The sequence below is a fragment of the Garra rufa genome, chromosome 1 (genome assembly GCF_049309525.1).
Source record: "Garra rufa chromosome 1, GarRuf1.0, whole genome shotgun sequence".
Taxonomy (NCBI): domain Eukaryota; kingdom Metazoa; phylum Chordata; class Actinopteri; order Cypriniformes; family Cyprinidae; genus Garra; species Garra rufa.
The window spans coordinates 70,951,072-70,964,147 of NC_133361.1; the positions used below are offsets into that span (position 1 = coordinate 70,951,072).

At 37.2% G+C, this 13,076-nt stretch overlaps 1 protein-coding gene across 1 annotated transcript; it reads right to left on the reverse strand.

The window, feature by feature from the left end:
* Positions 1-1,230: 1,230 nt before the first annotated feature.
* Positions 1,231-12,857, reverse strand: LOC141339005 (uncharacterized). Its single transcript, XM_073844623.1, has 2 exons — positions 12,370-12,857; positions 1,231-5,149 (listed from the first exon to the last, which is right to left on the reverse strand). Exons 1-2 carry the CDS (start codon positions 12,452-12,454, stop codon positions 4,104-4,106), a joined length of 1,131 nt encoding a protein of 376 aa, XP_073700724.1. The 5' UTR covers positions 12,455-12,857; the 3' UTR covers positions 1,231-4,103.
* Positions 12,858-13,076: the final 219 nt, after the last annotated feature.

The window sequence follows — 13,076 nt, forward strand, 5'->3', positions numbered from 1 at the left end:
CTTTAAAGAGAGGCAAGTCTTAAAACCTACCTTTCCTTTCAAGATCTGGAAAAGGTAATTTATGCATTTATCACATCACGCCTAGATTATTGCAATTCATTATATGTTGGCCTTCCACAGTCTTCATGGGCATGTCTGCAGAAAGTCCAGAACGCAGCGGCTAGACTGTTAACTGGCACCAAAAAACGGGATCATATTTCGCAATTTTAGCATCCCTTCATTGGCTTACTGTCTTTTTTAGAATTCAGTTCAAGATTTTACTTATTGTATTTAAAGCTCTAAATGGACAAGCCCCAACTTAAGTTGTTCAGGTTTAAATGTGCTTTATAAATAAATTTTACTTACTTTACTTCCTAAGCCACTGACACTTGGGGCTACTATTATCCCTGGTGAAAAAAACAGCTAAAACCAGCCTAGACTGGTTGGCTGGTTTTAGCTGGTCAACCAGCCTGGTTTTAGCTGGTCATAGCTGGAAGGCAGGCTGGTTTTAGAGGGGTTTTGGCCACTTTTCCAGCCTGGCCAGGCTGGTCAGGCTTGTCTTAGCTGGTCAGGCTGGGAGACCAGCTAAAACCAGCTACTTCCAGCTTAAACCAGCTAAGACCAGCCAACCAGCCTAGGCTGGTATTAGCTGTTTTTTTCAGCAGTGATAACTTGCAAAAAAAGAGAGGTCAGCCAAAAGGAGGGACACTCCATTAACCAAGCTAAGAACACAGCTAAAGCAGCATGCAGGGCCCAGGGGGACCTCCCTAAAACCAAGAAAAATTACGATAAAATAATTAACACTACAAGAAGTGGCAAGTCACTTCAGTCAAAGTCTCTTTCAAGGAAAGTCTGTTCACTCTGCGGCCATATTTGCAACGCTTCCAAGAAAATCAAACAAGACCAAGTCCTTGCTTCGAATAGTGGAATCCTGAAATCTCAAAAACTGGCCTATAAACTCACAATTCAATTACATATTTCAAATCAAGCCAATGCGTATATATTACAATTCTTGTCATATTTGGCTTGAAATGAACCCTGGTGTGATTGCTCTGTTAGTGCGGTTCATTTGAGTAAGTGTGAACGCTGCCATCCAAACCCTGGTGTGCACCAAACAAGTGGACTGAGACCACTAAAAAGAACTAAAAACAGGAAGTAATAACAAGATGTGATGTTATGCGACATGATTTCACGAAGGGAACAAGCGGTGTATCCAAAACAAAATGAGCCGAGGGCAAACGTGGAGCAAAGTGCCTTTTATTAACTCTGTGAGTTTGCAGGTGGTGAAAATAAATTAATGTTAAATTAAATAAATAAAGACGCAACAATGAGCGTGCTTATTAGTCCAGCGCACGGCATTAGGTGTATTCGGCTTAAAGCAGCATTGAGCAGACCGATCTGTGAATGAGTACTTTGATGTAATACACACAGCGCCGCTTTAAGTCGAACACACCTTTTCTTTTTGTTTGGAGTGTTCAGTGAGTTCCATCAGGAAATATACGTCATTCAACCTGACAAATTAGGTTGTGAATGTATCACTATGTCTTTAGGTTTGGTATCTTTAAGTTCTTTGTCAAAAATGCCAGTGTAAACGCTAAGCAGACCAGGACCAAATGTATAATTTTCCTTTTTGGCCCGGACTACATGAACCAAACCAAACGAACTACAAGTGTGAACACATCCTCAAACTATATTTTGACAGTACATTAATGTTTCATCAAGTACTCGAAAACACATCTGATATCCACTGAAGGAGGGACAGCTTTTTTGTATTTGGCTCCCAAACTCTGGAATAGCCTTCCTGATAATGTTCTGGTTCAAGACAAACTTTCTATGTTTAATTCTAGATTAAAGACTCATCTCTTTAGCCAAGCATTCACATGAATTTCATAACGTTCAGTTACAACTGATCAAATGCACATTAACATTATTTATCTTGGGTTCAACACATCATTTTTGCTTGGTTGGAACAGCAGCTACACTAATTATTTCTCTATTAGTTTCTACCACGGGATTGACATCCCTTGGTAACTAGGAATTACACAAGCTTCAGTCTGGATTCAGAATACCCAAGAAGAGATGATGCCAACCCCTCAGAGGACCTCAGATGATGCCAGCCCTGAAACAACACACAGAACTATCAAATTCTGCTATAAGTTTGATTGCAACGTATAAACATTACTCTTAATAGTGTTCATCGCCTGTTTGATTACAGCATTACTGATTTTACCATCTATGCCATATATACACATTAACTTGACATACAGTAGTCACCACTAGTAAGCTACTAAATGTATCATTAAAACCTAATTTTTCTGTACTGCTGCTTTGCAACTATTTCCATCATGAAAAGCACTATACAAATAAAATCAATTGAATACAGCAATGATGACTGAGGTAATAAACTGCAAATAATGAATCATATTGGATGGTTGATAACTCTGTTGTGTATTGAATGGTTCATTTAAGATGTCTGTTCTCCAAAGTTAGTTCATTTGCCTCAACATGTAAACTTCAGATTTTGGTTACTTTCTGAAGGTCCCCAGACATAGACGTATACCCTGATGATGAACCGTGCCCAACATTTGAAAACAGCATCTCGTATGTAGGATCCATAAACCAATCCTCCACAATCCAGGCATGAACAAATTAGTCTTCTATAAAGATTTTGAAAGTCTTAGGGGAACCCAAGGGATTAGGACTTCTATGGCTTGAAGGAGAAGTTCACTTCCAGAACAAAAATGTACGGATAATGTACTGACCCCCTTGTCATCCAAGATGTCCATGTCTTTCTTTCTTCAGTCATAAACAAATTATGTTTTTTGAGGAAAACATTTCAGGATTTCTCTCCATATAATAGACTTCTATGGTGCCCCAGAGTCTGAACTTCTAAAATGCAGTTTAAATGCAGCTTCAAAGGTTTCTAAACGATCCTAGCTGAGGAAGAAGGGTCTTTTCTAGTGAAACGATCTGTTATTTTATTTATTTTTTTATTACAACTTACATACTTTCAACCTTAAATGTTCGTCTTGTCTAGCTCTACATGTACTCCACATATTCTGGTGCAAGACAGTTAAGGTATGCTGATAAACTCTCATCTCACTTTCTCCTCCAACTTTAAAATCGCCCTACATCATAACCGCCAAATCAACAGATCATTTTGCTAGATAAGACCCTTCATCCTCAGCTGGGATCATATAGAGCCCTTTGAAGCTCCATTTAAACTGCATTTAATAAGTTCGAACTCGTGGGCACCATAGAAATCCATTATCATTATATGAAGAGAAATCATTAAATGTTTCCCTCAGAAAAAAAAAAAATTCTTTACAACTGAAGAAAAAAACCATGAACATCTTGGATGACAAGCGGATGAGTACATTTTTGTTCTGGAAGTGAACTTCTTTAGTATAACTTAAATGATGTCTCTAACTGATAAATGTGACCCTGGGCCACAAAACCAGTCATAAGGTTAAATTTTACAAAACTGAGATGTATACATCATATGGAAGCTCAATACATAAGCTTTCTATTGATGTATGGTTTGTTAGGATAGGGCGATATTTTTGGCCGAGATACATCTATTTGAAAATCTTGAATCTGAGGGTGCAAAAAATCTAAGTACTAAGAAAATCACCTTTAAAGTTGTCCAAATTAAGTTCTTAACAATGCATATCAATGCATATATATGATTTTTGGCATAAAAGTAAAATCTATAATTTTGACTCTTACAATGTATTTTTGGCTATTGCTACAAATATACCCCAGCAACTTAAGACTGGTTTTGTGGTCCAGGGTCACATATGTAGCAAAAAACATGAGAAATGTACATATTGAAATAAGAAATGCACATCATCCTCTACATATTTTAGACTATAAGGGGTACCATTATTTCAATGACATGAAATGGTTGCACTTGATGAGCTACTTGCAGTACCTTACAGCATTTTTACTATACTCTGAATACACAACTGTAAAAGTGGTGGCAAAATATTATTATTATTTTATTATACTGATCACAATTAAATCTCCTTACTCCAGAGTAAATGTGCAGGTGGTTTCTCAATTTTTTCAAGTCTTTTACCACTAGAACACTGCAATTTAGTTCTGCTGGGAAGCTTTCTTTCTCACGTGTTGGTTAACGTTTCCTTTTTGGTTGAAACACTGTCTACACTGTTAGCCGACAAAAGAGCTCTAGTGTGAGCTCTCATATGGACATCAAGGTTTCCTTTACCAGTGAAACCCTTTCCACACAGTCTGCAGGTGTAAGGCTTCTCTCCGGTGTGAATTCTCATGTGGACATTAAGAGCTTGTTTTTGTGTAAAACTCCTTCCACATTGAGGGCATACATACGGCTTCTCTCCGGTGTGAATTCTCATGTGACATTCAAGGCTTCCCTTTCGAATGAAGCATTTTCCACACTGTTTGCAGGTGGAGCGGTTTTCTCCAGTGTGAGATCTCATGTGCCTGTAAAGGTTTCCAATGTGGTTGAAGCTTATTCCACATTCAGGACATAGGTACGGCTTTTCTCCGGTGTGAATTTTCATGTGTGAATTAAGGTTCCTTTTTCTGTAAAAACCTTTTCCGCACTGTTGGCAGGTGAAAGAGCTCCCCTCGGCGTGAATGGTCAAGTGCACGTTAAGGTTTTCCTTCCTGTGAAAACTTTTTCCACAATGTTGGCAGGTGAAAGCACCTCTTTCAGTGTGACTTGTCCTGTGGACCTTCAGTTGCGCTTTTTCAGTGAAGCTCTTGCCACAGAGCTTGCAAGCGTAAGGATTCTCTCCAGAGTGGAGTTTCGTGTGTCTGTTAAAGCTTCCTAGCTGAGTGAAACCACTTCCACACTGTTGGCAGGTGTAAGGCCTCTCTTTGGTGTGAACACTCATGTGGTTTTTAAGGGATATTTTTTGAGCGAAACCCTTTCCACACTCTTGGCATGTGTAAGGCTTCTCTCCAGTGTGAACCCTCATGTGCACTTTAAAGTTTCCTTGTTGACTAAAACTCCTTCCACACTGTTGGCAGGTGAATTGACTTTTATTTCCTGTCTTTTGAGAAGACGTCTTTTCAGCCTGTGAGGAACTAAATGATCGTTTTCCAGTTATAAAAGCATGCTGTTTCTCATACTGATCTTCCATTTCATTCAATACTTCAATTTGCTCGCTTGGTGCCATCAGGTCTGGGATGGAAAAAAAAAGACAGCTACAAGTTAGCCACAGTTTAAATGGCATAAAGAAACAAACATCGAAACAAATCATCAAACATGAACAACGGTGTGTCTATAATATTAGAAAAATTGTGTTCAGTTTAGTTACATTTTATGCAGTGTTGTTTTCGCCAACGATGACGATGACGAAATCATTTCGTTGACGCCACTTTTTTTCATGACAATAACGAGACGATGACGAGATAAAAATGGCTCGTTGATGACTAAAACATGACGAGACGTGTGTGAGTTTTCGTTGACGAGACGAGAATAGACTAAAATGTTAGTGGGTGGTCCGTCAGACGTTTAAAATGCATGACATTTCCGCTTATTGTGCATGCCAATTAAAACCTGAAACGTATTTGCCGCTATGGCAAGCCGTTTTAGCATTAAATACTCTTTTCCATACTAGTATGGCAAGCCGTTTTAGCATTCCATCCTTGTTTGTCTTTTATGTTTTAACCGTCCTGTTATCCTTGGGGTCAATTTGACCCCATTCAATGTTTAACGTATGTACATATATAATTGACTTTTTTTTTTGCTTCAAATTGAATGACTTTTCCTAATTTAATGGGGAAAACTTGATAAACATAAAATTAACATGATATTATTTTTTCAATGCCCTGTACACATTTTGTCACATTGGTGTTCTTTGGGGTCAATTTCACCCCAGGGTCTTTTAGCTGTATAAAACATAAGAAATATAAAAAATGTACACACATTTGTTTTGGGTGATATTGAGGTCACTATAACATACTATGATTTTATAATATGCACTATAATTTAATATGTTAAGTATAATAAAAATTAAAATAAAAAACTAACACAACCATATCTGTAGTATTGCGAGAACCACTGACAGTTCACATGACATGGGGGTAGGGGGAATCCTATTTCTCACGAGAACTTTGATATTTCCCATGCCATGGGGGAGGGGAAAACCTAATTCTTGCGAGAACTTTTATATTTCCCATGCCATGGGGGAGGGGAAAACCTTATTCTTGCGAGAACTTTGATATTTCTCGTGTTTTTTCTTTTTTGTTTTTGTGGGAGGAGAAAACATAATTCACATGGTTTATAGGGTATGTGCAAAGCTATAAAAGCTTGCACAGAAGCTTTCTAATCTATTTCTCTTTGTGCTCTGTGGGCTCTCACTTTAAGCTCTCTCAATTCAAAATGTCCTCTAAGCAAAGGTTTTCTGTCAGTGAGATTTTGTCACAGGTGTTTGACAGTGAAAGTGACATAGAGGAGAATGTGTCTGAGACAGAGGATAATCTTGAGGAGGACCCTGATTATGAGGAATCCTCCTCAGATGAGAATGAGACTCCTAGTGTTGACCCTCCTGTTGTCTCTCAACCACCAGCAGACACATTTCCTTCCAAAAATGGAAAATTATTTTGGTCCCGCTCCCCACTTGAACGGCAGGGTAGACTTAGTGCTGCTAATGTCATCAAAATGGTTCCAGGGCCCACCAGATATGCTGTCAGTCATGTTCAAGACATAAAATCAGCATTTCAGCTTTTCATTACACCATCAATTGAAAAAGATATACTTGACATGACAAACTTAGAGGGGAGGAGGGTCTATGGGGACAGCTGGAAAAACTTTGATGTGACTGATTTACAAGCCTACATTGGGTTGCTCATTTTGGCAGGAGTGTACAAGTCCAAAGGAGAAGCAACAGCAAGCCTTTGGAATGCTGACACTGGAAGGTCAATATTTCCAGCCACCATGTCTCTGAAGACATTCCATGTTTTCTCCCGTATCATACGCTTTGATGACAAAGAAACAAGGCAGGGCAGACGAGAGCGGGACAAACTCGCAGCAATACGGGATGTATGGGACAAGTGGGTCCAGCGATTGCCCTTTCTTTACAATCCAGGCTCCCACATCACTGTGGATGAATGTCTGGTTCCATTTCGTGGCCGCTGTCCCTTTAGACAATACATTCCCAGCAAACCAGCCAAATATGGCATAAAAATATGGGCTGCATGTGATGCACAGTCCAGTTATGCCTGGAACATGCAGGTGTACACTGGAAAATCCCCCAGGGAAGCACCTGAAAAAAACCAGGGCATGAGGGTGGTACTAGACATGGCTGACTGTGTGTTCACACTGCCGGCGGCGAGAGCGTCAAAGTGGCCGGAAGTCATTCATTTTCAATATGAGCCGGCGGCGAGAAGCGGCGAGAGCGGCGCGGCGCGTTTTGGGCGGTGTGGGCGTCGGGGAGAGTTGAAGTCAGGCCAACTTTATGGTAATGAGCTATGACGCGGCTCGGCGGCAACCAATCGGAATGTAGAAGTTCACCGCTGAGAGGTTTCAAAAGAACGCAGTCCTGTAAACTTGGTTCCGGCCACATTAGTTCCCAAGGAAAATGGAGGAGAAGTTAATTATTGCTGTGGCGGGTTTCCCCATAATCTACGACGTGTCCCTGTTTTTAAGTTTGCACTTAACCATGAACACAAAACCCACACCATACAAATGGCTTTTAATTGGTTTATTTCGTTAGCAAACATGTAACTACAATTAAATTCAATGTCTTATTTTCATGTTTAAAATATTTAATATGGTTAACTAACTTACATCCAACTTGTGGTCAGTCTGCACAAGATCGACATGCTTGTTTGCTTTGCGGCCGCTTTAAATACAAGATCAAGCGTTCGATCGTCAGAGCGTCAAGGAATCTTTCTACAGCGTTGCTTGCAGGGCGGCTAGAGCGAATTTTGACGCTCTTGCCGCCGGCGGTGTGAACGCACAGTGAGGGACTGAATGGCCATAACATTACATGTGATAATTTTTTCACATCATATGCCCTGGGAGAGGAGCTGCTAAACAAGAAGGTTACAATGTTGGGGACAGTAAGAAAAAATAAGCCAGAGCTTCCATCTGAGCTTCTTGTGATGAAGAACAGAAAGGTAACATCCTCATTGTTTGCCTTCATTGAAAAAGCCACTGTCGTCTCCTATTGCCCCAAGAAAGGGAAGAATGTTCTGCTAATGAGCACTATGCACTAAGATGATGATCTGAGCTCCAGAGAAGACAGGAAACCACAAATGGTCTTGGACTACAATGAGACAAAGGGAGGTGTTGATAATTTAGACAAAGTCACAGCCACCTATAGCTGTCGACGCATGACTGCTCGTTGGCCCCTTGTCATTTTCTTCAACATCATTGATGTGAGCGCCTACAATGCCTTTGTGTTATGGAGTGAAATAAACAAGGAATGGAACAGCAGAAAACTGAGTCGAAGAAGGATTTTCCTGGAGCAACTGGGTTTCCAGCTAGTGGAACCTCACATAGAGAGAAGACGGTGCCTTCCAAGAGCATCAACCACTGCTGCAACTATTGTGAAGGACATCCAAATGGAGACAAACACTCCAGTGGTTCAATCTGCAGGCAGGAAACGTGCCAGGTGCCAGGTCTGTCCTAGCAGAAATGACTCCAAGACCAGCAACACTTGTGTGAAATGCAAAAAATACGTCTGCAAAGAGCATGGACACACTTTCTGCACATCATGTGCAAAGTAATGCAGCCAAAAGCCTGGAATGTAACTTCTGGTGGGCTGTAGGGGGAAAAAATGCTGTTCATATTCAGTCTGTGCTTTTTGAACTCATACATTCACATAAAGCACTTACAGTCACGTAAAACAATTCCTGACGCAATGCTAAAATGTAATTTTGATAGGTGTTTTTTGTAAATATTCCTTCTTTCTTTCATGTTAATGAACTAGTATGTGTTCCTATGATGTTATGATGATAATGATGTTATGTTATAAAAAATAAAATAAGTTATAAAAAAAAATGTTCTAAATGTTTGAATTTTTTTCTAGTCAAATTGACTGCAGCCGTTATGCATGTTGCTACCTTTGACAACAGAAATAACTGTTATGTGTTCCTTATTGATGTTCTGATAGCAGTGATGTTCCCTTTAAAAATAAAATCCTTCTAAATGTTTGAAATTGTGTTTGTTTTTCTGAGTGTCACATTGACCCCATACATAATTGTGTTCCAGTCCTTGCTAAAAGAAATTGTTATTCTTCTCATATGTTATAAATTACAAAAATAAATACCAATAAAAAGTACAAAACTAATAAAACAACAAAAATATATATATACTTTTCCAATTTTAGGTGAAACAGTGAGTTTTCATGCTGATTTGTAAATTTGTCTATAGTAATGCAATAGGAGTGGGGAGTGGGGGGTGTATTTCAGTGTTGTTAAGTAGTCAACAAAGACATCAATTACCTGACACTAACCTTTTAGCAAAAAAAAAAATCATATTCTGGAGGTTTTAAATTGCTGGGGTCAAATTGACCCCAGTGGAAAAAAGGTGTTAGCGGATTTTAGGGTAACAGGAGGGTTAAAACATTCCTTCATTATTGTAATTATTGGTGAAAATAGTCGATCCGGAAGCTCACATTGTGTTGAACTATAGATCTGCTATTTTCAGAACTTATAAGTGACACTACCCAACAGCAAAATACTTACTGACCTACATTAATTTGTTAAAAGACTACTTTTTCCCTTTTTTGACTACGACTAAAACCTTTTTGACTTTTCGTCGACTAAAATTGGACTAAAACTATCACATATAGAAGTGACTAAAATTTGACTAAAACTAATAAGCATTTTAGTCCAAAAGACTAAGACTAAATCTAAGATGGTTGTCAAAAACAACACTGATTTTATGGAAAGTAATGCATTACATTACTTTTTAAATCTGGACAAGGTGTGCTCGTTTGTTTTTAATATAAAAAGTTTTATTTTTGGCAAATATAAAAGTCCTTTCACAGCAAAAGTCTCAGGCTGAAGGAGAAGTAAATTCATGTCTGTACAATAGAACACAGAAGAAGAAAGTCTCTTCCGCAATTTAAAAAAAAAAAATAGAAAAACGAATGTTAGTTTTATTTCGAGTAATTTTCGCTTATTAGTATGGTTGCATTGGATCATCAAAGACATCAGTTAATAAAATGGGACTTTGTGCCTCTTCGTCACACTTGGCTCCTTCGCGGTCAAAAGTGACCGAAGCCTTCTTTCTTTTTTCTTCAGGAAAATCAATTAAATAGATTTTGGTTCATTAATATTTTGTAATTATTGAGGAGTTTTATGGTACTATGCAATATTTATACAATTTTAATGAACATTTTTTCCCACTAGAATTAATTAATAGATATTTTTGTATTTAATTATGTTTTATTTATTTTCAATAAATGCAAAATTTCACATTAAAATTGCTTGCTGAACACAGTTTTATTCTGCACAGTGGTTGATTTGTAGCTTGTACCACCAAAAGATTTTCTGAATTATTGCAGTTTTTCGTATTTCCTATGTCGGTTATTTTTGACAGCAAAAGGAGCCAAGTGTGACTATTTTTGTTTGTTTTACCCTTTAACATATCCAAATCATGTCAATGATTTTTTTTTGTGTGCTCACATAGCTAATGCAACAAAAGTCACCAAGTGTCATCTCATTCTGATGAAGCTACGATTTTTAAAATGTCAAAATACAAAAAAGTTAAAATTTTAGGTCAAAAATGACAGAAAAGGCCCAGAGGGGTTAATTATTGCAGGTTTGCATCATATTCACAGTTTTCATTCCTTTGAGGAATACTGAATCTGATTTTTGTGAGTAAGATGAATTAATGCATGTTAACATTTATTCTAGAACTAAAGTAACAAATTGCTTTTTGAGATTTCTCTCAACATAGGAACAGCGCAGGGGAAAAAGTTACTCGATATTTTCTTGTAAATTAAAAAGTATTGCGTTACTTTACTAGTTACTTGAAAAAAGTAATTCATTATGTGACTTGCATTGCTACTAATGCATTACCCCCAACACTGGTAGTATCTAAACTAACAGTATCTGTCATTTATTTTTCAGTCAGGATTTAGGCACAAAACCTGTACTTGAGTAGTTAACAAATAGGCAGCAAAAAATGCTTATTTTATAAAAGACCATTTTTTAAGGGAAAAATTGCACACATTTATGTAGTTCGAAGTCCGATCTTTGAGAAAATATAAAGGGTCTCTAACTTTAACTGTTAAATCTTTCTTTTTTTCTCACATTTTTACTGAAATCTACCACAAATTATGTTTTTTTGAGGAAAGCATTTAAGGATTACTCTACATATAATGGACTTCTATGGTGCCCCCGAATTTGAACTTCCAAAATGCAGTTTAAATGCAGCTTTAAAAGGACTCTTTTGTCCCCTTTTGATCCCAGCAGAGGAAGAAGGGTCTTATCTAGTGAAACGATCGATTATTTTCTAAAAACTTTGATAATTTATATACTTTTTAATGCACACAGAGCTAGATAAGACGAGCATTTGAGGTTTAAAAGTATATAAATTGTATTTAACAAAAAAGAAGAGTTTGTTTATGTCCCCGTCATATTGAGAAATCCGCCCCTTTAAGAAAAGGCCATGCATCCCCTTTAGTAACATCAGAACAACAGTTTTTTTTATCTTTTATAGTTGAGTAAGTTGGTAAATTTTCTTTGTTTGAGTTCGCTTACTGGCTTTTCCTAAACTCAAAATGTCCACCCTACGACATTCATTTGCGGTTAATATTGCTGAAAACTAAAATTAATGCGATTGCGAATGTAATTTCGTTATTTAATTTTATTATATATTTTTTTCAAAGTTGAATAAATGTATCATTGTCATATTTTGTCATGCTTTGTGTGTTCTGCTTTATGTGTCCACCCTGTCATCTTGATATTAAAATTTTTTTTTTTAAATAATAATAATTCAATCGTATCTATATAATAGTGTGTTCAATAGCTAGATGTGGGGGTAATAACATGCAAACAAAAAAACTGCATCCAAATATCAGTTTTCTCCAAATAAGAAAAAAATACGTGTGTGAATTGCATGAGTTTCTTTAAAAACACATGGTTTACATAAAATCTTTTATGCGTTTATAATTTGAAAGCAAACAAATACCCAATATTTAGAATGGGGAAATTATACCTTTCAGAAAATATTATTTGCATCTTAATATATATATATATATATATGTTTATAACGCTGGACATACAGTATATTTGTCACAAAAGTGACACACTGTATGTTTCTTATGTGCACTAGCTAGGGAGCATGAGTAAAAAACTGACATTCTTCAGAAATATAACTAATTAATAAACATTTTAATAAGGATCAAATGAGAGAGTTCAGCTTTGAGAATGAAAACAAACCTGTTTGTTCCTCAGTGTCTTCTTGTTTCACTTTGAATCCTTCTTCTATCTTCACGTCTTCACTCTCCTCTTTAATAAACGCCATCTTTATAATAGTGTCCCATGGATCTCAGCTGCTTCAACTGTTTGTTTTTTCCCCCCTATGTTTCTGGACAATCTGTTAGATTTAAGATGAGAATAATTAACAGAAGGTAAATAAATCCTAACTAAGTCTCTGGCTGCGTCTCAATCAGCTCAGTAGTCAGCTCACTGGTAAGGGAGCCAGCTCCGTTTCTCTTGTCTTTACTTGACTTCGTGTTTGCTATAAACTTATTCATATATTCCTCACGTGTGAATGCGCTTTACTTACACATATTTTTTTAATGTTAGAGCATTGCAATGTTAAACCCAACAACAGTTGTAACTATTTTACCTCGTTTGCAAAAACTATCAAATTGCCCGAGCGGTTTGTATTAATTTAATAAATTAAAATGCGTGCAAACCGCAAACATTCCTTCATCCGAATCACAGAAGCAGGAGCTTGACGCAGCTTTATGTGGTCACATCACAACGGCAAAATAAAAGCCCTTTAAGAAGCGAATTTTAAGGCCATATCCATTTGCAAACACATGCAAATAAACATATAAGGCCTATATCAATGAAAGAGTAATACCATTTAATTATTATTATTTCACATGTATGATTAATATTATAAATTAACTGATTAT

What these genes read in the sequence shown, in the direction of transcription:
- LOC141339005 (XM_073844623.1), bottom strand. Translation starts at nt 12,454, where the DNA reads ATGGCGTTTATTAAAGAGGAGAGTGAAGACGTGAAGATAGAAGAAGGA. An exon ending in AGACACTGAGGAACAAACAG is followed by an intron (nt 5,150 to 12,369) that starts GTTTGTTTTCAT and finishes TTTCCATCCCAG; the next exon opens with ACCTGATGGCACCAAGCGAG.